The sequence below is a fragment of the Quercus lobata genome, chromosome 4 (assembly GCF_001633185.2).
Source record: "Quercus lobata isolate SW786 chromosome 4, ValleyOak3.0 Primary Assembly, whole genome shotgun sequence".
Lineage (NCBI taxonomy): Eukaryota > Viridiplantae > Streptophyta > Magnoliopsida > Fagales > Fagaceae > Quercus > Quercus lobata.
This window is the reverse complement of record NC_044907.1, coordinates 13,903,239-13,924,363: the sequence shown is the minus strand read 5'-3', so window position 1 is coordinate 13,924,363 and position 21,125 is coordinate 13,903,239. Positions and strand designations below refer to the sequence as shown.

Here is a 21,125-nt window from a genome sequence, read left to right as displayed (position 1 = left end):
TCAGTAAAAAAAAAAAAAAAAAAAAAAGTGTGAAAGGAGAACACCGTACCTGGACGAGCTTGTGAACATGACGAGAAGCGACCTCGTTCAATGACATGTCGGAAAGAGCCCTCAAATCCGCTGGAGTGACAACCTCGTGAGCCCTGTCCACGGCCAGCCTTTCGTCATCCCATATTGTGGATGAACGAGTATCAGCCTTCTCCTTCTCCTTCTCCTTGCCAGTCACGCGTGGCCTTTTGGAGCCGGGAGTAGGGATCTCTTCTATTGACGTGGTTGGAGAGGCCGTCCTCGTCGTCTCAGAAGCTATGGGATGGACGGAACTAAGGGGAGTGGGAGTAGGGCCCTTCCCGGTCACACGCACAGTTTTCTTCCCCAGGTTGGACAGCGGTTCGTCCTTTTTGGATCTCATCTTCGCGTACATGTCTTTGTTAAATTTTGTCGTCATCTCTGCAAGAAGAAAACATTTAACAGGAATTCCTAAGTGTACATAAGAAGAATCAGCACTGACGAGGATAATACTTACTTTTTTTGTCCTTAATACTGACTTGACGAAGAACGTAAGGAGACGGGTCAGGACCGAGGTTGTAGAAAGCGAGGGTCCGGGGGTCAACCAGGTCGTCCCAGTTCTCAATCATCTCAGCGTACCCGATCGCAGTTTCAATGCGTTCCTTATGCCGGCTCTTAAGCTTAGGTCGTCTCTTAACTGTACCAAACAAGAAACAAAGGAGTTAGCAATACTAAAGCCTCAAAGGTGGCAAAATTAAAACGACGGGGAGAAATACTGACGCACCTAAGGTCGGGGTTCCCCACCGACGGAGCAACCTCGGAATATCACCCCAATCACTGCTGGATTGAGTCTCGAAGTCGTCCCCAGACACAAAGAAAAAGCGCGACTTCCAATACCTGAAGGACGAAGGTAAGCCCTTGACAATCCTTGTCTTTCTCTCCCAAGGGACTAACTCATAATATCCCTACTCCTTGGACTCTTTCAAACGGTATAGATAGGTGAGCTCACCCATCCTGATCATATCCCCGTTGGAGGCCAACCATATTTGCATACAGTTGATCACGATCCTCCACGAGTTAGGCATGAGCTACCCGGGAGCAATACCAAAATGAGCCAAAAGTTCCATCAGGAACGGGTGGACGGGGAGCCTAAGCCCGCAGGAGAAGGTTGACTCATAAAAACACACTTCACCGGGAAAAAAGTGGCCGGCCGTATCTTCGTCCTTAGGTAGACGGACACGAACCCTTGCCGGAAACTGGAACCTATCCTTGAACCTACTTACAGTTTCGGCGTCCAAACCACACACCTCCCTGAGGGCATAAAAAGCCCTAACCTCCCGAGGACCAGAGACGGCTGTATCCCCTTCCGCTGGGTCGCCATTAGACGACAACCCAATCTCGAGATCACTAGACCTAACCTCAGACATCACTTCTCTCCTTGCTAAACTCTCGAACCAATTAAGTGATTGACGGAGCAAAGGCAACAAGTCGCCCAAAACCACGCTCAGATAATTGCCCTCAAATACAAAATTTTCTAAAAACGGGTAAGTACCCAAAGACCCTCCTAGGCGCGCAAAAAGAAATGAGATCGATGGGCAAGCTATCCTAACCTCCAAACTATCGACCATGGAAGTATAGAAATCAGAGGGCAGAGAAAAACGATATAAGCTAAATCCCCAAAAAATCAAAGACCGACAAAAGAAGAGGAAGAAAAGGAAAGAGAGAATCAGAAGCTACACTGCAGTAAGAAAAAAGGAAAATATAAGGAAAGGACCAGTAAGGAAAAACGTACCTCCAATGGCGGAACACCAAAAGCACAACACAAACGATTTGAAGAAGAAGGAAGTCTCAAGAAAAAACGCTCAGAGTATCGCTTGGGTATTTTTTTTGTTTTGCTTTCTGAAAAGTAAAAGAAATTGGAAGAGGAGAAGTTTTAAACTTAGGCCAAAAAACGATTAAAAAACCAGCGGGAAACCCAAGAGTCATACCATTAATCCCACGGATCAGCACACGCCACGTGGCCACGTTGCGTGTAGCGCCGCCACTAAGCATTAAATGCAGAACAGAACCCCAAGAGTCACAGACAGCTCAAGAAAACTTTTCATCTTCCGTGATCGTCACAGAAGACCCTAGAACCTGGGGGGCAACTGATGGGAATGACGAGATTACATCCCACAGACGAAGCTAACACTGATGACGAAGAAAGCATCCCTGACGAAGTCATCCTGAACAATGAAGAAAACAGTCATCACTGACGAAGGCAGGGGAGTCATTCAATGCAGTAAATCAATGACCTGGGCAGTTACCAAATCAACCAGGCAGACCGTTGGGAGCTTCTTAAAAGTCCCATTATTGGACCAGAGGCGTTACTTGGGAAAGCATTAACAACCACAACGGCTAGCCCCTAAAGCCGCATGTATAAAGCCTTCACACAGTCAACAGAAGGTACACACATACACTCACACTTTGAGAGAGCATTCTGGTTCTTTATCTTGTTTTGTCATTATTCTAACTTTGGCATCGGAGATGTTGTGGCAGGCACCACACCGGTGACCCTTATAGAGCATACCCTCACACACAACAAGGGATTCCATCTGCCCACTCTTACTGACGAGCTCGTGCTTCATCAGTGTTGTTTGGTTTTTTGGTTAAATTTAAGTGGGATTTTAAGTTTCAGAGGTTTTTCAGTAGGTGTTTGGGTTTGTGAATTTCCTTTTTAGCAGTGGGTTTTGGAGTGAAGCTTTCAGTTTTAGTGGGTTAGTTACGTTGGGTTTTAAACTTTTCACTTATATCCGGTTTGTTTCTTCACTATCTCTTGCTATTATCCATCTATTACTACTTACTACCTAGTTGTCGATACCATATTTTGTCTGCCCTTGTTTTATACACAAAAACCACAATTTTATTTAAAAATGACAAAAATTCTATTTTCCACATTTGGATCACAAGGATGTTGAAAATAGTTTAATTTGTCCCTATAAATGTTGGATTAACCAATTTTATTGTTTGGCAATCAAAATTACCTAATGCCCTTTGTTGACTAAACTTTGTCTTAATTAACCGATAATCTAACAAAGTCAAAATTTAATTAAACCAATGAATTTCATCATTTTATATCAATATATACATTTTCAAACACTTCCCACAAGTTTGAGTGCGGTTAACTCGAACTTGACCTTGTTTTGACCAAAAATTTGACAATTTCATCGGAATATATTTGAACTCAAGATAAATAATATATTGAGACAACTTATTTTTCCCACCAATGTTATATTTTATTGAGTTCAGAACTATTGTTTATGCACGTGTGAGTAAAGTCTTACAATGAATAAGAATAAGATAGGTAAGTGATTAATATAACATAGTTAGTTCCAAACCATTGGGTCAAGTGATATCCCTATATGTTATATCAATTATTCATCTAGAGGCTCCCAAGGTGTTAAATCTCCCCAACAAGAACGTAATTATCAATTGCACAAATTAATCAATATTTTAAATATTAATTCATGTGAATATGGATGGGATAGTGCTTTTTATTAGACCAAAATTAATGGAAGGGTTTGAACAATTCATCTTCTATTGCTATGTTTGTCGTACACGCATAAAAACAGAGATACAGCGAGAGCAGAAAGGGCATGGTTTGAATTGGAAACAAAATCCCTTAAAAAAAAAAAAAATCAATTCAAAGGCTAAAATACTTCAGTGCAAACTAATTTTTGATTCACCAAGCCAAAGGCAGTAAGTAAATTGAACTAAAGAGGAAAAAAAAAAAAAAACCACCCTTCTTTTGAAGGCCCGAGGTGAACACATTGAGGAACCTTTTGCTGCTGAGCTGCATGGCTTGAGACTGGCATGGGATATCGGACTGAAAAGGGTGATAGTTGACTGAGAAAAAAACAACACCATCATTCTTTAAGAAAAGAAAAAAAAAAAAAAAATCACTGATAAAGTAAATGGTGAGCTACCCAGCGAAGCAAGAAACAATACTGAGATGCGAAATTTTGGTGGGCCATACGGGTGAGGTGGCAGGGCACATATGCAGAGTGTCAAATTTGTTGTCAATTTCCGTGCACAAATTCTATATCTATAATATTTTTACAAATCTTATCTGGTAGGCATTGTTACCGACCGGTAATAGTTACCGGTAATAGTTTGCTGCATCAAATTTGTTGTAAAATTATCATGAAAATATTGTAGATATGACATTTCTCATTTTTAGATTTATAGACTTACAGATTATTGTAATGAGAAGTGTTATTATCATACTATATTTACAATATTTTTACAAATATCATAGTTGGTAAGTTGATTTTGATTTGAATTCATCGTAATTACGTTTTTGTCTATTAGTAACAGTCAATATTAACTTGTTATATTTTTACAAATATTATAGTTGGTAAGTTGATTTTGGTTTGAATTCATCATAATTACGTTTTTGTCTATTAGTAACAGTCAATATTAACTTGTTATTTAGGAGTTGTCGTGAAAATGGTGTAAATATATTGTGACCATAACATTTCTCTATTGAGATGTCACAATATTTATCACATCACTATTCACAACTATCCTTTTACATGTATCTATCAGTAGGTGAGAAGTGGTTGTGATTCTATAGAATATTCAGTAGACTTTACTGGCTTTAGTCATCTTGGCAGTAATAGTCGGAAGACTTTCTTTGTTTCACACACCAAATGAGCACAGCGCCAACCTTAAACAGTCCATTCTCTTACCGACAGTACCAGCTGTCCTTCACCAAGCTTCTAGAGATAAAAGAAACTTGTGAACGATAGGAAATATCTTGGAAAATTTTCCACAGAGAGAGAGAGAGAGAGAGAGAGAGAGAGAGAGATTGAATTTTAAGAGTATCATCTCTATCACAACACACTGTGAGAGAGACGTGAGAAAGATGCTAAGGACTTTTTTAAGAGTCCAGGTGTGTTGTGATAGAGACGATACATGCATGCATTTAATACACAAGTTAAATGATAAATTAAAAGCCTTTTTTATGTTTACATTGCACTAGTAACATAAACTTAACTTGTAAACACACAATGTGTATAATGTTGTAAATATATTATTTGTCTACAATGTAAGTTTACATTGTTAGAGCACTCGTATTAATGCTTATATAATAGAAAATGTACCACATTTTAACCAAAAGTCCATAATTCACCAACATCAAGCCATGTAAAATTGTGTAAAAATACATAATTGTTGCATAACTGTGTATATGTATTCATTTTGTATTTAATTTTGTATTTTTTTTTTACATATTTCAAGGATGAAGAAAGAGAGTGAATGATAATTGTTGCATGTGAAGAAAGAAAAACAATTTTAAAAATCAGGAAAAATTGATATTTTTTTTAAATAAAATGTAGTGTAAAATAAAATATCTGAGATGGGGTATTTTAAAAAATAAATATGTAAAATAAAAAATACGAAAGTACATTTTAATATTAAAATATATATGAATTTTTTCACAAGATATGAATATTCGTACAATGTAAACTATGAATTTTTCTAAACGTTTTAAACACTCAAAAGGGAAAAGCTCCTTAAACGTGAATAAGTATTTTAAAAGGGAGCAAGTATTTAGAGAGTTGCAAAACACTTTCACAGAAAACATTCTCTCTCTTGTGGTACTCTTGTTTGCATTCTCTTGCCTTGGTTTTTCACCGCTCATGCCTTTCGCTAGGAATAAAGCATGGCTGAGACCATGGTGGTAGAAGCAGCTCTCTCTGCAATCTTTCACGCGGTATTTGAAAGAATAGCTTCTTCTGGCGTGGTCAACTATTTCATGGAAAGGAAACTCAATGATGAATCACTACAAAAGTTGAAGATGTTCCTGCTGTCTGCTAATGCGGTGCTCGTTGATGCGGAGGAGAAGCAAATTACAAACCCAGCTGTGAAAGAGTGGCTGGACGAGCTTAATGATGCTATTCATGATGCAGAAGACCTTCTCGATGAGATTGCCTATGAAGACTTGCAATATAATTTACGAGCAAAATCTCAAACCGGCACTAGCAAGGTATGGAATTCCATCACTGCTTTTATTTCATTTGACGAAGGGATACCATCTAAGCTAGAAAAGGTTCTGGCAAAATTAAAAATTATAATAGAACAAATAGGTGTCCTCCATCTGAAAGAGGTTGCTAGTGGGGTACCATTATCATCATCACGACCAACAACTTCTTGCCAAGAAAAATATGATGTGTTGGGTAGAGATATGGATAAAGAAGCGATATTTGAGTTGTGGCAATCAGATGATGCAAGTAGCGATGAGATATGTGTTGTGCCCATAAAGGGTATGGGTGGTATTGGCAAAACAACTCTCGCTCGATTTATATATAATGATAGTAGAGTAAATGAGAGATTTGACCTCAAAGCATGGGTTTGCGTTTCGGTGAATTTTGATAGTTTTAAAATATTTAAAACTATTCTTGAGGAGGTCAGGTCCGCTAATGACTTTCAAAACTTGAATTCTTTGCAAATTGAAATTAGAAAGACTTTGGCAGGGAAGAAATTTTTTCTTGTTTTAGATGATGTGTGGAATGAGAATTATAATGAGTGGGATGAGTTTCTTAAAGTCTTTAAATGTGGGGCACAAGAAGTAAAGATCATTGTTACCACACGGAGTGAAAGAGTTGCATCAAAATTATGCACAGTACCAACTGATCATTGTCTAAAAGAATTGTCAAATGACAGGAGTTGGGATTTATTTGTACAACATGCATTTGGAAATGGAAAGTTTTGTGCAGACCTAGAGGTAATTGGCAAACAAATTGTCAAAAAGTGTAGAGGCCTACCTTTAGCTATAAAAACAGTTGGGGGTTCATTGCGTTCAAATCAAAACCCAACACATTGGAAAAAGATTTTGAAGAGTCATATATGGGATTTACCAGAAGCTAAAACTAATATCCTCCCAGCTTTAAGGTTGAGCTATCATTACCTTTCATCGCATTTGAAGCGATGCTTTGCTTACTGCTCAATTTTCCCAAAAGATCATGAATTTGAAAAGGAAGAGTTGATCTTGTTATGGATGGCAGAAGGTTTATTGCAGCAACCCAAAGAAGATAGGAGTATGGAACCTGAAGAAATAGGTGATGAATACTTTAATGATCTAGTATCAAGGTCATTTTTCCAACAATCAAATAAGTCTAAATCACATTTCTTGATGCATGATCTTATTAATGACTTGGCAAAATCTATATCTGGGGAATTTTGTTTGAGGTTGGAGAATGGTGAGCCCAATGGAGTAACAAAAAAGACACGTCATTTGTCATATTATAGAGCTAACATTGATGCCTCTAAGAAATTTGAGATCCCTTTTGAGGCTAAAGGCTTGAGAACATTCTTAGGAGAAAGATGGTTATCATTTCTGTGGTGTGAATCTAAGGACATAATGAAGATGATAGATCATGATTTGTTTCAGAAATTTAAGTGCTTACGAGTGTTATCATTTTCTGGTAAAAACATAAGAGAGTTGCCAGTTTCTATTGGTAACTTGAAACATCTACGTTATTTAAACATTCGTAACACTAGAATCAAACACTTACCTAATTCTTTATGTAACTTGTATAATTTGCAAACCTTGATATTATCACCATACATTACTGAGTTGCCGATCAATATGGGTAAACTAATCAACTTGCGCCATTTGAATAACAGTGAAAGCAAAATGAAAAAGATGCCACCACAAATGGGTAAAATGAAGAATCTCATAAAATTACATATTTTTGTGGTGGGAAAACATGATGGGTCTAGCATTAGCGAGTTGGGAGAGCTCCAACACCTTTCGGGGAAATTGACTATATTGAACTTAGAAAATGTTCATTGCATTAATAAAGATACTATGGAGGTTATATTAAAGGATAAGCAAGATCTATCTAAGTTAGAGTTGAAATGGGAGCATGGTCATGGCACTGATGATTCAGAAGAGGAAAGAAATGTGCTTGAGCAGCTGTGTCCACATACAAAATTGAATTCTCTCACCATTGAACATTATGAGGGCACAAGCTTTCCAAATTGGTTAGGAGATTGTTCATTCTCTAATATGGTTTCCATAGTGCTAAGGAATTGCAAGTATTGCTTCTCCTTGCCTCCATTTGGACAACTACATGCCCTCAAGGAACTTAAAATTGAAGGTTTTGATAGATTATTAGGTGTGGGTCATGAGTTCTATGGGAATGATTCTTCTACAATTAAACCGTTCAGATCCCTTAAGTATTTAAGCTTTAAGAATATGCGAGAGTGGCAGGAATGGATTATATTTGAAGATGAAGTTTTCTCTTGTCTTCAGTGGCTTCACATAAATTATTGCCCCAAGCTAAGCAAGAATTTGCCCAATCAACTTCCCTCTTTGACCAAACTTGAAATTAGAGAATGTAAGCAACTTGTTGCTTCATTCCCTTGGGCTCCTGCTCTCCATGAATTGTACTTTGATGGGAAAATACAGTTGCCAAGTGATCGTTACTATCCATCACTTGAAAGTATGATCATGATTGGCGGCTGTGATTCACTTTGGTCATTTCCATTACAATTTTTCCCTAAACTCAAATTTATCGAAATTTTTAATTGTAAGAACCTTGAATCTCTTTCGGCATCAACAGGATCTCATCTGGATCTTACTTCTCTCACTTATTTAAAAATCTCTAGATGCCCAACTTTTGTATCTTTTCTTAGTGGAGGAATCTGTGCTCAAAAATTGACAGAGATTGAAATCTTTAGTTGCAAAAAGTTAAAGTCACTACCCGAAGGAATGGTCACCCTCCTCCCATCTCTTTCGTCTTTGCAATTGTACAACTGTCCAGAATTAGATTCATTTCCTAAGGATGGTTTGCCCTCCAATTTAAAAACACTTACGATCCAGTATTGTGAAAAACTCATTTCCTGTCGCAAGGAGTGGGGATTGCAAGCTCTTCACTCTCTGAGAGATTTCATAATTTGGAGTAAATGCGAAGAATTGGAGTCCTTTCCTGAGGAGGCGTTACTCCCTCCTACTCTTACCAATTTCAGCATCTCAAGTTTTCCAAATCTGAAATCACTAAATGGTAAGGGGTTTCAACACCTCACCTCTCTTCAAAGCTTGACGATTTGGTCCTGCGATAAACTCCAGTGCTTACCGGAACAAGGCCTGCCCACCTCTCTTTCTGTGCTACAAATCTTTGGTTGCCCTTTGTTGAATCAACAGTGTGAAAAAGAAATAGGGAAAGATTGGCTCAAGATTGCTCACATCCCCTATATAGAGATTGATTGACATGATCAGACAACAGGTATTATTCTACACTAATGTTTAACTTTTCTTCTACACATTTGCTCAATTTCATCAATACCCATCAAGCTAGGTCTGAGTTTTGTATGTATTTCTTTTCAAAGATTTTTTTTTTTTTTTTTAACTCCTCTAAAAACAACTTCATTAATATATTACAATATTTGCCCCATTTTCATTATACATCATCTTTTTTTTTTTTTTATGATAATTCTACCAATAAAAAGAGAGAAATAAAAATGTCTATGCTGCATTTGGGGAAAATTCATCTTCCCATAAAGAAAATGTTTTTATAAAAAAAGAAAAAAGGTGGGCATACTAAAAAACAACCATCTCAAACTACTCATCAATATGTTTACTGAATAGAGGAAGAAAAAAAAAAAAAAACCATAGAATTTTTTTTTTTTATATGGGGATATATGTTAATTTCATTGCCTTTTCTTTTGTAGTGTAACTTTTAGTTGTCAATAACAACTGCCCACACAATTGCTATCAATTTCATGCCACTGCTAATTGCTGGTCCATTTGGATCATGTATGAACTCCTATTTGATGTGTTTTCAAGTCACTATAAAAGCTCATTCTTTACTCTCATTCTTAATGGATCTACTCTTGCCTCTTTTTTTTTTTTTTTTTTTTTGTGATGATGTGAGACCTCAAACTCAAAAAGGTAGGCCCTTGGAACTCACCTTTGAAGAGTAAACCACGAATACATAACCCTACCCACCATAACTGTGTATCAAGTAATCCAAAGGAATTTTTTGTGGAGATTTAAACCCAAGATGTTTGGATCTACAACTCATCCAAGCCTCCCACCATTAGGCTGCACCTTGACGAATTGCTCTCTCCTAATTGTAGGTTTAGTACATATCTACTTTGGACTTTTGAAGTGCAAAAGACAGACTTTTCCGAAAATGATCAACCTAGGTAATGAACTTTTTCCAACATATGTCACATTTGTTTATTAAGTAAATAGTATTTTAAATAGTATTGTGATTTGACCTGCGCATTATGGCATGCTATTTAATCTCAGGTAGACACTAGGGGGGTTGAAAGATAGTGCTACTTATTTACCTTCTAATAGCAGATGAAACACACTGCTCATTTTTTGAGAGGAAATTTCTCAAACTCTCTCTCTCTTTGATATTTTGGAATTGGTGGTGGATGGATAGATGTCAATTCCTGCTTATGTGTGGAGAGGAACTTTCTCAAATTCTTTCTCAAATACTTGTTCTATAACATATTAAGGCCCATCTCCGAGCACTCTCATGTCATTACTAATACGCCCTTTGTTGTTAGATTTCTTCAATTGATTTTTCTTTTATTAGTTTAAACTTTGGACTAGTAATCATAAATGATTTATAAATCTTTATCAACTCTTATGCAGGTTTTTAGACACAAAATGGGAAAAATGTTGAGGCCAACACTACAAGCATCTTCTGTTTAGTTCAAGTTTTGATTGCCATATGTACCTTGATGTATTGAAGAGCAGAAAAGAGAATTGTGCCTTATTGCTTCAGTTTCAGCTCCTAGATTTGACTGGAAGCATATCCTTAAGGCAATTTATGGGAAATCAGTTACGATTGTGATCTCTGGAACTTTATCTTTTTTTATGTGAGTTTGCTTAAATGTTTGCTTCAGTATTCTACTTATTTGATTTTAATTTCTGTAATTTTGTTCCATGTGTGTTTCAAGGCCATTAATTATTTTTTATTAATTTGTTGTCTTTTTACTTGTATGTCCTTCATTTCTGAAACAATACCAAAGAAAGAAGGGAAATAGCGGTACAAGATTGCTCTCATCCTTTGCATACATATGAGCAACGAAGTCATTGTATGAGCCAAAATTCCAATGTGGAACAAGCCCTCGTTTTACAATCAGGTACTTTGTTGAATTTAGCTGCTTTTGTTTGATTTTATTTATATTTATTTTCAAGTTTATTTTTGGATAAATATGCATGCCCTAAAAAAAATTTATACTTAATAAAAGATTTAGCTAAAGAACAGTGCCATTATCAGTTTCTTCATCAAGCTCAAGTAAATGTCCGCCAAAAGATGGGCTGCCTACCTCATTTTCTTTACTGAGCATCATTGAGTATTGTCCATTTTTTAAGGAATGGTATCATATGAAGAAGGAAAAAAGGGCTAAATATTACTCACTTCCCCTGCATATCAATCAATTATTAAGAGATCATATGAGCCAAGAGTATAGACTAGTGATTCATCATCCGCTGTTTTCTTCATCCACACGTTCTGCAGAGACTAGCTAGCTAGTTGTCGAATTTATTTATTACCTTTAATATTGGATAATCAAAGTTATCCCACTAAATCTAACCCTTATTTATTTTCATAACAATTGAACGTAAAAATTCTTCATTTGGAGTGAATCTATAAAAAGTGAAAAAGGATGCATTACAGAAAACGATCGTGAGGGGCATTCTGTTTATCTTAACATTAGGCATATATTGACACATTCATATGTCCAGTATAATCCAACTTTCATCATCAGATGCAGCAAACTCACTCCATTGGGCTTGATAAGACTATATCTGTCTTTGAGACTTTGGATTTGGTGGCGGAAGTGAAGATATGAAGTCCTCTCCAGAAGGATGGGTGTTTTTTTTGTTTTTCAAGCTAACTGTCTGAAGGCACAGCTTTGTGGAACTGTCTGTCACGACCTGAACCCAAATAGGTCCAAATCATGAGAAAAAGAACCATCAAGAAAAATGGTAAGGGATTTTTTCCCCCTTTCTTTATGATAAAGATAAGTAAACATTCTGAACTCTCCACAATATAAGTCAGAGCTCTATAACACAATTACAAATGCTACAATTGAATCATGTGCCTCCAATTATACATAAACTATTTCAAAACTCCATATGAATTAACACAAGGTTACCCCCATTTATAGCCACACTTCTTTCTTTTTGGCAAAACCCAATTAATTTCCCCACCTACACCCCATCTATAGCCACAGTGCCACACTTCTTTCTTTCTTCTTTAGAGAACGAATTAGTTTCTTTTCATCTCAAGACCAAAAAACAAAAAACAAAAAAAAATGAAAACAAACAGATTAGTTTCTATCTCTCTCTGGTAAATTTATAGAGATCTACCGCCTACAGCTAGCATGGTTACCATATCCACAAGCCACCGCGACAAAGGGTGTTGGATACGAACACGGCAACCCAACTACTGTGTCCATGCTTTCCAGTTTGTAAAACTGTGAGAGAGTAGGATGAGCTAAAGCCCAGTAAGTAGCATAACTAATGGGGTGGGTGAAATGCAAGTTTAACGACAACGAGCACATTACAAAACATGCTATAATTTGAGAATTACTATTATTTTCTACAAAATCAATTTCAATAAAAACATGACGAGAATGATTATAATAATGTGGGTCCAAGCTTCCCAAAATAACCATGAAACTACATAATGTTTACTGTAAGTCATAAACAATGTCCAATGCTATTTCAAAACCAGAAACAAGGCCACATGACAAGGTGCCACAAAGACGTAAATGTCACCGAGACATCATACTGCCACAGACATGTTAGAACCCAAACACAATTGCATGATATGTACCTCTTTTGGCATGTGGTTTATCAGCCCTATAGGCAACACCCTCAATCACACTCTCAAGGATTTACCTCTCCCCCTCATGGGGGGCAGGGAATAATGCGTCATGTAGTACCTCTTTTGCATGTGGTTTATTGGCCCTGCCTAGCCTCACCCACACACTCAAAGATTTACCTCTTCCCGTATGGGAAACAGGGAATGACATGTCACATAGTACCCCTTTTGCATATGGTCTTTTGGCCCTATGGGCAGTGACCTTACTCACACATTCAAGGATTTACCTACGTCATGCAAAGTGGGAGGCTCTAATGTGGCTTGTCGTCATAAAGACAGGTAATCACACGTCACAAAGATATCGTCACAAAGACAGGGCAATCACACGTCACACAGACATCATCACAAAGACTAGGTAATCACCAGTAACATAGCACAATGGCAAACCCACATCAAAAGCCCATAAGTTATATGTATTCAAAAAACATATTTTACTTCCAAGTAGTTTCATAATATAATTCAATAGCCAAGATTTCTACAAAATTCTCAAATTCTTCAAAATCACTCCTTGCCAAAAAGATTTTGTATAACTTCCCAATTAATACAATTTAAGATAAAAAATCTTTTAGTATTTCCAAATAACACCATAAATATATGAAATACATTATCAAATGATGAGATCAAAGACGCTTGTCTTTCCATGCCAATAATTCATGCATTTCCCCATGTACAATATTAAATATGATGCACTTTCAATGTTTCATGTGTTTTCCATAATTTATTAACAGAATAGTTCAAATAGTATGTTTTAGGAAAACTATGAACAACACTTTAAAATGGGTTTAACTATAAAATACTTAAGTGCAATAATGATTCTTTTAAAAAATCCCATTAAGAAGCCACTTACCTCAGAAGACCAACTGATTTTACCTCAAACGGGCACCTTGTAATCAACCAATCCAATCACTAGGTCCATCACCAAGGATCTTGGAACCTAGAAACATTAGGATCAAGCCTATTAAGAATTGGGCCTATCACAAGGTATTATTACACTTTGTTTCATAAATCGAAACAACCCCCTAAAATCAAACCAAATGCCCTAAAGCCTAGCTTGCCCATTCTAAGAGAAGTACCCCTTTCCCAAACCGAAACCACACAAGCATACAAGAAACTCATACGGTTGTAAACAACCAAAGCATTTTATATCCCTACTGCAAATAATGTGCATTCATTAGATAAAATAACACACATCACTTTAAAAAATGGAGGTAGCTAGTCTCATGAATTCCATTTGGGTACTAAATAATAAGATCAAGCCGTAATAAAAATTAGGCAAGTGTAACATGTACAAATGAATAGTCATATAAAGAATTATCACATCCACAAACTCAAGCAAATACAATTTCATAACTCATTGAAGTAATTTATCAAACATTTGGTATGCAATAACCACATGCTTACATCCCTTAAACAAAGTTCAAAGTTAACACTACACTCACATCCACACATGCCAAAGCCATTCAAAATGCAAAGAAATTAAACACACTTCCAAAAATCAACCCCAATGATTGCTCAAGGAACCCAAATGATCACCACTTGTAAAAAAAAACCCCTTAACCATTTAACAAATGAGTCACCAAATCAAAACCCATATACTCAATCACGTGTATATCACTCAAGTAGCTTAGATTAAAAAAAAATCTTACAACAACATGAAAAGCTACCAAAATAGTTAAGATTTTTACCTTTAAAATTTGAGATAATGGAGGTTGCTATGGAGTTTTCCCCGGTAAATCCCACCGGAAAGTAATGGTGGAGGAAGTGGTGGTGTGATGCACCGGTGGGAGATATTTAAGAGAACATAGAATAACCTGCTTGCCATTGATGACATGGGTCTCTTGGATCATCTGGTCAACAACAGAAGGATCCTCATAGGTTATGAAACCGAATCCCCTTGGTCGATGTGAGTGCCGGTCTTTCATTATAACAGAATCTGTTATCTTTCCATACTTCTCAAAGTAACTCACAAAGGTTTCTGAACTCAGTCAAATACGAACAAGAACTACATCATATATATAATATATCACACATTCAAATAAAACCCATCAACGGAAACAAACACGCAAAAACAGTAACTTTTAACATACAACAACAATAGCAAACCCCCCATTACAGATTCAAAAATACCCATCAAGAGAAGCACAGTACCATCAAGAGAATCATAGAAAAGAATAGAATGCTCTCTCTTACCGTAGCTGGTGTCCTTGGCTAAGCCTCCAATGAAGATTTTACTGCACCAAAAAACAAACAAAAAAGAGGAAAAAAAAAAAAATCAATTCAATCGCACGCAAACAAAATAGTCAATGGCTTTTTACTAGAGACCGAAACAAACGCCCCCCAAAAAAAAAAAAAACCTATTATTTCGGTTTCAGCTGCCTTTTGCTTTTAATTCATCAATCGCTTTCATCAAAAACTCACTCACTCTCTCTCTCTCTCTCTCTCTCTCTTTCTCTCACTGATCACTCAACTCACTCACTCACTTTCACTACAATTTTTTCCCTCTCTTTCTCGCATTTTCTCTCTACATTTTTCTCTCTCCCCCAAACACAAATTAAGAGAGAGAGAGAGAGAGAGAGGAATCTTCGAACAAAACGGAGCTGCTACAGTGAGAGGAATTTCGAAAAATTCTCCCTACTTTTTTTGTCTCACATTCTCTCGTCGCCATTGTAATCGCACTTTTACACCTTTCTTTCTTCGGATTTAGATTCTGGTTGTGTTTTTTTTTTTTTTTCGGTGGAATTTGTCGTTTATTTGGTAGTGTGTGAAGCTTGAGCTGTGAGAGGATTGGGATCGAATTGCGGCGATTTGGTTCGGTGTGGTTCTTGGAGGAAGAGGAGGAGGAGGAGGAGGAAAAGGCAATGAGTAGAGGAGTAGGAGGAGGTGGTGGTGCATTGGTGGTGGTGAGGGAAGGTAGGGTTTCGTTTGGGAAAGTAGGTTCTTGATGTCACGCAAACTACTACTATTATTTTAGGAGCTTCAATTCAATTAGCCTTGGCAATTTACAATCTATAGGATTTTTTTTTTTTTTTTTTTTTGAGTTTAAATATATTATTTTAGTACAAACTACTAGTATCTGCTGCTTAGATCAAAACAAGACAAAAGGGATACTGCCTAAAACAGTTATTTATTTGTATAGAGATAGAGGGATGTGTGTGTAAATGTGTTTTAAAAGTGTGAAAGAAAAAGAAATAAGGGAGAGCCCTTAACTAGTCGGCCAAGAGGGAGAGATATTTACAAAATTTGTGTGGTTCAGACTTGAGAGGAGGTAGGTCACGTGTGGGCTTCTAAAAATCTGATTAAATGATTTGATGCATTTATTGGTTTATTATTTATTTAAAATAATTTGTTTATGAACGATTAATCCATGATTGTTATTTATTTTCCTTTTCTTTTGCAGAAGTAACATTTTATTGACCAGTCCCAAGAAGAGGCATTAATGTTGTCCATTGCAGAATATGCTTGTTCGTTATTTAGGGATGAAACAATGATTGTGGCAGACAAAGTATAAACAATTATTTAACTTGCCACCCATGCAAATTGACAGCCTTCACAAAATATAGTTTAGGTGACACTCTTTAACTTGGCACCTTGGGAATTTCAAACGATTAATAGTATGTTCTGACTTTTATTTTTGGTTACTATTGAATTAAGCATTTGCTTGACTATTCATAATCCTTGGTTTTTTTTGTGAATGTTATGGATTTATCAGCTCACTACAAGCAATTGCTATTCAACTTTAAAATGTTCATGGGATTGGCATGAGGAGATAGGGATGGCTATATTTCAAGGAGTGAACTCCAGGCGAATCTTAAACGCATGGATACAAGTTATGCCTTGGAATGAAAGACAGTTCTGAATCCACTTTGATTTTTATTATTTTCTTTGCTTTTAAAAAAATATATTTATATTTTCAAGGGGTGTTGCACTATTCTACATGCTTTTCAAACAACAATATGCTGTAAATAGCCATTTGAGATTTCAGTTTGTGATTTTGAAAATTATTACCTTGCTTTTAAATTCCAGGGTGACTGCAGCCAACCTCCCTCCACACGGATCGCACCCAATACTTCCTGTAAGTGTATTAACCTCATCTTCCCATCAATATTTCTGCAAGTAGCTGCACCACCTCATCCTTCTTTCAATATTTCTACACAGAAGTTTCCTAAGCTTCTATATTTGCTAAAGTTGCAAGTTGGCCCTGAGGGCTTGTGTTTACTTTTTTGCTAGACAAGACTCCTAAGAGCAATGGCAAGAATGGCCACAGGTGGTCCTCATTTTTATCACTGAAAGTTGATTAAAAGAACATGTCATTCAAGCTAGTCGAGTATGAATCATAATCTTGAAATATCTACAACTTGATTAGTTTCTATATGAAATATCAAGGGACTTTCTTGCAATTATATTGTTGTTCCTATTGCACATAGGTATTGATTTCCATTTATATTTTGTAGGACTCGTTGTTTGCTTGGTGAGAGAAGTGAGGTTAGGAAATTTAGGAGAAAAAGTATTGTTAAATGAGTATTAACTGTGGTAGGAGTTTCACAAACTCTAGACTACATGTTGAAACTTTAGAGAAGGATTGCTATGATCCAGTTCTTGAATTATTATTATTTTTTGGGGGGGGGGGGGGGGGGGGGGGGTGTTGGGGGTGTTATGTTGGAAAGGATGGGAGTTGTTATGAATATAGGGATTGTGCATTTATAATATCTTTGGTAAATCCTGATAAAAGTTCTCTCAGAAACTTTGAGGCTTTTGACTATGATCTTCATAATGATCATAATTCATTGCTAATTATCATTGATCACAATAATGTGAAAATTGAGAAACTTCTCAAAATGTTGCTTATGTAGGGCTTGTCCCCATGATCTGTTTAATACAGTTTGAGTTTAGTAACTAACATGGTGATTCAAAGGAGAGTAGTTGGAAGAATTAATTAGCTGATTCTCTAAATGTAATAGAGATATATATCTATCTTGGTGCTCCTTGACCAAAATATACATATTTTTTCACTTTGTATTGAATATTTCACAGATCTACTCATTTGTATTCTCATTATTTTCGCCTATGGCCATTGACCTCAGCATTTATTGTTGATATACTGCAGAATTGTGGCTAAATTCTGATCCAAGTTTCCTTAACAAATTGGGGCTTTGGACAATGATCTTATTGTTAGTTACTCCAACTCACTTCTTTATTATTATTTTTTTTAACAATGAGAATCATGAACCCCATCTCCAATGAGGGAATTTTAGCAAAAGTAGCTTAAAATCTCAGCCTCTATATTGAAAAGCAAATATATTATTTATTGATTCACAACATACAAAACATTAATATAAACTTCTATGCAAGAAATTGGTTCTGCTAGCTAAATTACTAATGTCAATCTCTTATAATCTTAAAACATTCAGATTTGATCTCAACAGGACTCATTACTCCAGTGCCACCTATGGCTCTGACAAGTCCATTATCGACATGGTATGATCCAAATGCTTGATGCAAATACCATATGCAAGGAAGGGGACATTGGACTTATGATTGTTATTACCTTAAACATAAGATTTCGGACCTCTGGAGTCTGTATATTAGCCCCATTAGTCGTTAGGAAAGAGAGGATGCAATACCACTTACACAATACCAGAGGCAATGACATGATCGATATTGAGAGCTATGGCTAGCTAACCCTATCTCCAATAGCTTCTAACATTCACAAAACTATAGGCTTGCCACCTCAATTGAATGTTACAATCAGATATATATTCTACACAATCCAGTACAGTATGCTTTGATTGTTGTCATGTATTTAACAATTGCTTCACATTTCTTTAATTCTTGGATTCTTCTTATTTGTGGATGCTTACTCTGGTTTTGCAAACCCACTACGTGCATGGAGTATATTGCTGTTGCACAAACAAGTTGTTTATCAAATACAAAATTTCATTTTACAGCCAGGTACCTGCCAAAAAAACAAGGATCAACATCAGTTTTCTTTTTTGTTGGTACTCATGAATCATTTTCCTAACCATCACCTATCCTTTTAATTCTTTCTAGCAACACATCCTTTGTTGCTAGAAAAATTTACTAGCCATTTCTGGGATATTATGCTCTATTGGATCTAATCCTCTCTTGTTGATTACAATAATGTTTGAATTTAAAAATCCATCATCCAGGGTGTATTTATCACAAGCAAAAACTAATGCATTCCATTTACCATATTGGGAAGGAAATTTTGTATATTTCATATCCCTAGTTTTAAATCCAATTTTGATCTCCAGATGCAACAATCTCACAATGATGGGCTTGCAAAGACTATTTGACATTTTGAAATCGGTGGTGGATGTGAAGATGTGAAGTCATCCCCTGAGGACAAAGTGCTATTTTTAGTTGTTCTCTTCCACTCCAGATGGCTCAAAAGTCTCAACACTCTTTATGTCATTGCTATGCTCACCAGTAGAAGCTTCCCAATTCCCTTTTGTACATCAAGAATTTTATATTGTCTTATGTCGAGACAATGGTTTCTAAAATACAGAAAGATGTAAATCTTGCTACTAGCACAAAATTGCTTAAGCCTTGTTCCTTGAAGGATCAAAGTCAGTCTTGAGGCTCTCCCATATCAGTACCAGACTAGTAGATTTTCACGCCCAACAAGAAGGTGCTCTGTGGTTGTCAACTTTGTTCAATTAATTTATGTTTCTCGGTATAAGATTCTGACTTCCAACCAATGATTATTTTTAAATTATTTGCAAACTCTTTCACAGGTTTCCAACACAAAATATGCAACACATTTGCGGCTTCTAACAACAGTAGACCAGGCAATTGCTCCACATGATTCAATTTACTGGCTTGGTTTGATATGGGTTCTTCCAAAAATATCACTTAATTTTTTTTTTCTCTTGTTGTACTCTCCAATGCTATCATGTATTTAGCTTCATGGGTTTCTTTTAGTTTTTATTAAAGCATAGGAAAGCCTAATGTTTCCTTTGAAATTAATACGAGTTGAAGATTTAAAAATACTATGTGGTTTGAAGGCATAGCTATAGGGAAGTGCCAATTTTCTTAGTGATTTGAATTTCAATAGTACGTGTTTTAGAGATCATAATGAGATCAAATCACTTTATTTTACAAAAATAGATAGGATAATGGAGTATTATCAAGTTTTAGTTATCTAATTTATGTTGCAAGATGTTGCATGTGAGATATTGGGGTCTCTCTTCTCAAATATAAGTAGTCTTTTTGAAGGAACTTCAAATCTCTTGCTGTAAGAATTTCGAACTATTTTTCTCCCATCTTTAGATTTAGACAAAGTTACTAATATTTTTTTATTTGTAACAAATTATGTTTTGCAATGCATGAAAGTTGTCCCCAACTGGAAACTTTTATTTATTTTTTTAAAAACGTAAAATTTGAATATAGAAGATTTTGTTTCACATTGGAGGGGGCCAGGGGGGGCAACAAACTCCTTCATCTAAATTCTTGTAGATTTTGCTGTGTTTTGCCATCACTTTGGTAGCTCCCTATCTCCAAGACCTCTCAGTTTTTATTATCCTCACAAAGATGGGTAATTGTTGTTACCTACACACTCTTGCACACAATTGAATATAGTGACTTTCAATGAAAATTTTGCTTGTGTATGTTTGTGTGCAAGAATTTGTATGTAATAAACACCACTCAAAGATACTAATCTCGTCCCTATTTCTTCCTTTATTGGGGTTGTGTATTTCACATTATTTTAATGGGCTTTTAAGCAGTTTCCTTAATGAAACATGCGATTCTATTGATCCAACTAAAAGCCCTTTGTATATTATCCATTCCTAGACTCGGCCCAAGTTCTTGAACAGTTCAGCCTATCAATACTATTTAATAATGATGTATCATATATTAATTCTTTGGGGTGTGACAAGGTATTTAATTCTTTGGGGCTAAAACATAAAGAGCTCTAAAAATTCTAAAATATAATATAAATGGGCTCATAGTCATGTCCGAATAAGAAAAACAAAAAAGGAAAATAAGTTCGTTCTTAAAGTGGGCTCTAAGTGGACCTAAAACCCAAATGCTGTTTCTAAAAAAACCTGACCTAGATTGAATTTACTTCCCAAGGAAATACCGCTTGTGTAACACCAAGTCCAACCAAGCAATACATTCATTATTATCCCACAACAATATTTTAAAAATGCAGTATCTCATGCTTTAGCTAAGTTAGTTAACTTTGTTAATAGTAATGTACTT

General features: G+C 36.1%; 1 protein-coding gene and 2 long non-coding RNA genes across 9 annotated transcripts; 2 read left to right on the top strand and 1 right to left on the bottom strand.

Moving 5' to 3' along the window:
- Positions 1-5,590: 5,590 nt before the first annotated feature.
- On the top strand, positions 5,591-16,906 carry LOC115986919 (putative disease resistance protein At3g14460). Of its 4 annotated transcripts, XM_031110345.1 has the most exons (7): positions 5,591-9,278; positions 10,132-10,200; positions 10,307-10,543; positions 10,661-10,887; positions 11,041-11,154; positions 16,300-16,513; positions 16,612-16,906. In XM_031110345.1, the coding sequence occupies exon 1, from the start codon at positions 5,711-5,713 to the stop codon at positions 9,260-9,262; it is 3,552 nt and encodes a 1,183-aa protein (XP_030966205.1). In that variant the 5' UTR covers positions 5,591-5,710; the 3' UTR covers positions 9,263-9,278; positions 10,132-10,200; positions 10,307-10,543; positions 10,661-10,887; positions 11,041-11,154; positions 16,300-16,513; positions 16,612-16,906. The 4 variants fall into 4 exon arrangements, with proteins under 4 accessions (XP_030966205.1, XP_030966204.1, XP_030966203.1 ...); XM_031110344.1 differs by lacking the exon at positions 10,307-10,543 and having other exon boundaries at positions 16,300-16,467; XM_031110343.1 differs by lacking the exon at positions 10,307-10,543.
- On the bottom strand, positions 11,629-15,760 carry LOC115986922. Of its 4 annotated transcripts, XR_004090936.1 has the most exons (4): positions 15,093-15,234; positions 14,588-14,877; positions 13,750-13,836; positions 11,629-11,950 (listed from the first exon to the last, which is right to left on the bottom strand). It is a non-coding gene; the product is annotated as an uncharacterized LOC115986922 (long non-coding RNA). The 4 variants fall into 4 exon arrangements; XR_004090935.1 differs by having other exon boundaries at positions 14,588-15,234; XR_004090937.1 differs by lacking the exon at positions 11,629-11,950 and adding an exon at positions 15,257-15,760 and having other exon boundaries at positions 11,993-13,836; positions 14,588-15,133.
- A 1,867-nt stretch (positions 16,907-18,773) lies between the features above and the next one.
- Positions 18,774-19,958, top strand: LOC115986924. The gene is made up of 3 exons (XR_004090938.1): positions 18,774-18,851; positions 19,175-19,551; positions 19,658-19,958. It is a non-coding gene; the product is annotated as an uncharacterized LOC115986924 (long non-coding RNA).
- Positions 19,959-21,125: the final 1,167 nt, after the last annotated feature.

Excerpts from the sequence above, each read along its gene's own strand:
- LOC115986919 (XM_031110347.1), top strand. The coding sequence starts at position 5,711 with ATGGCTGAGACCATGGTGGTAGAAGCAGCTCTCTCTGCAATCTTTCAC.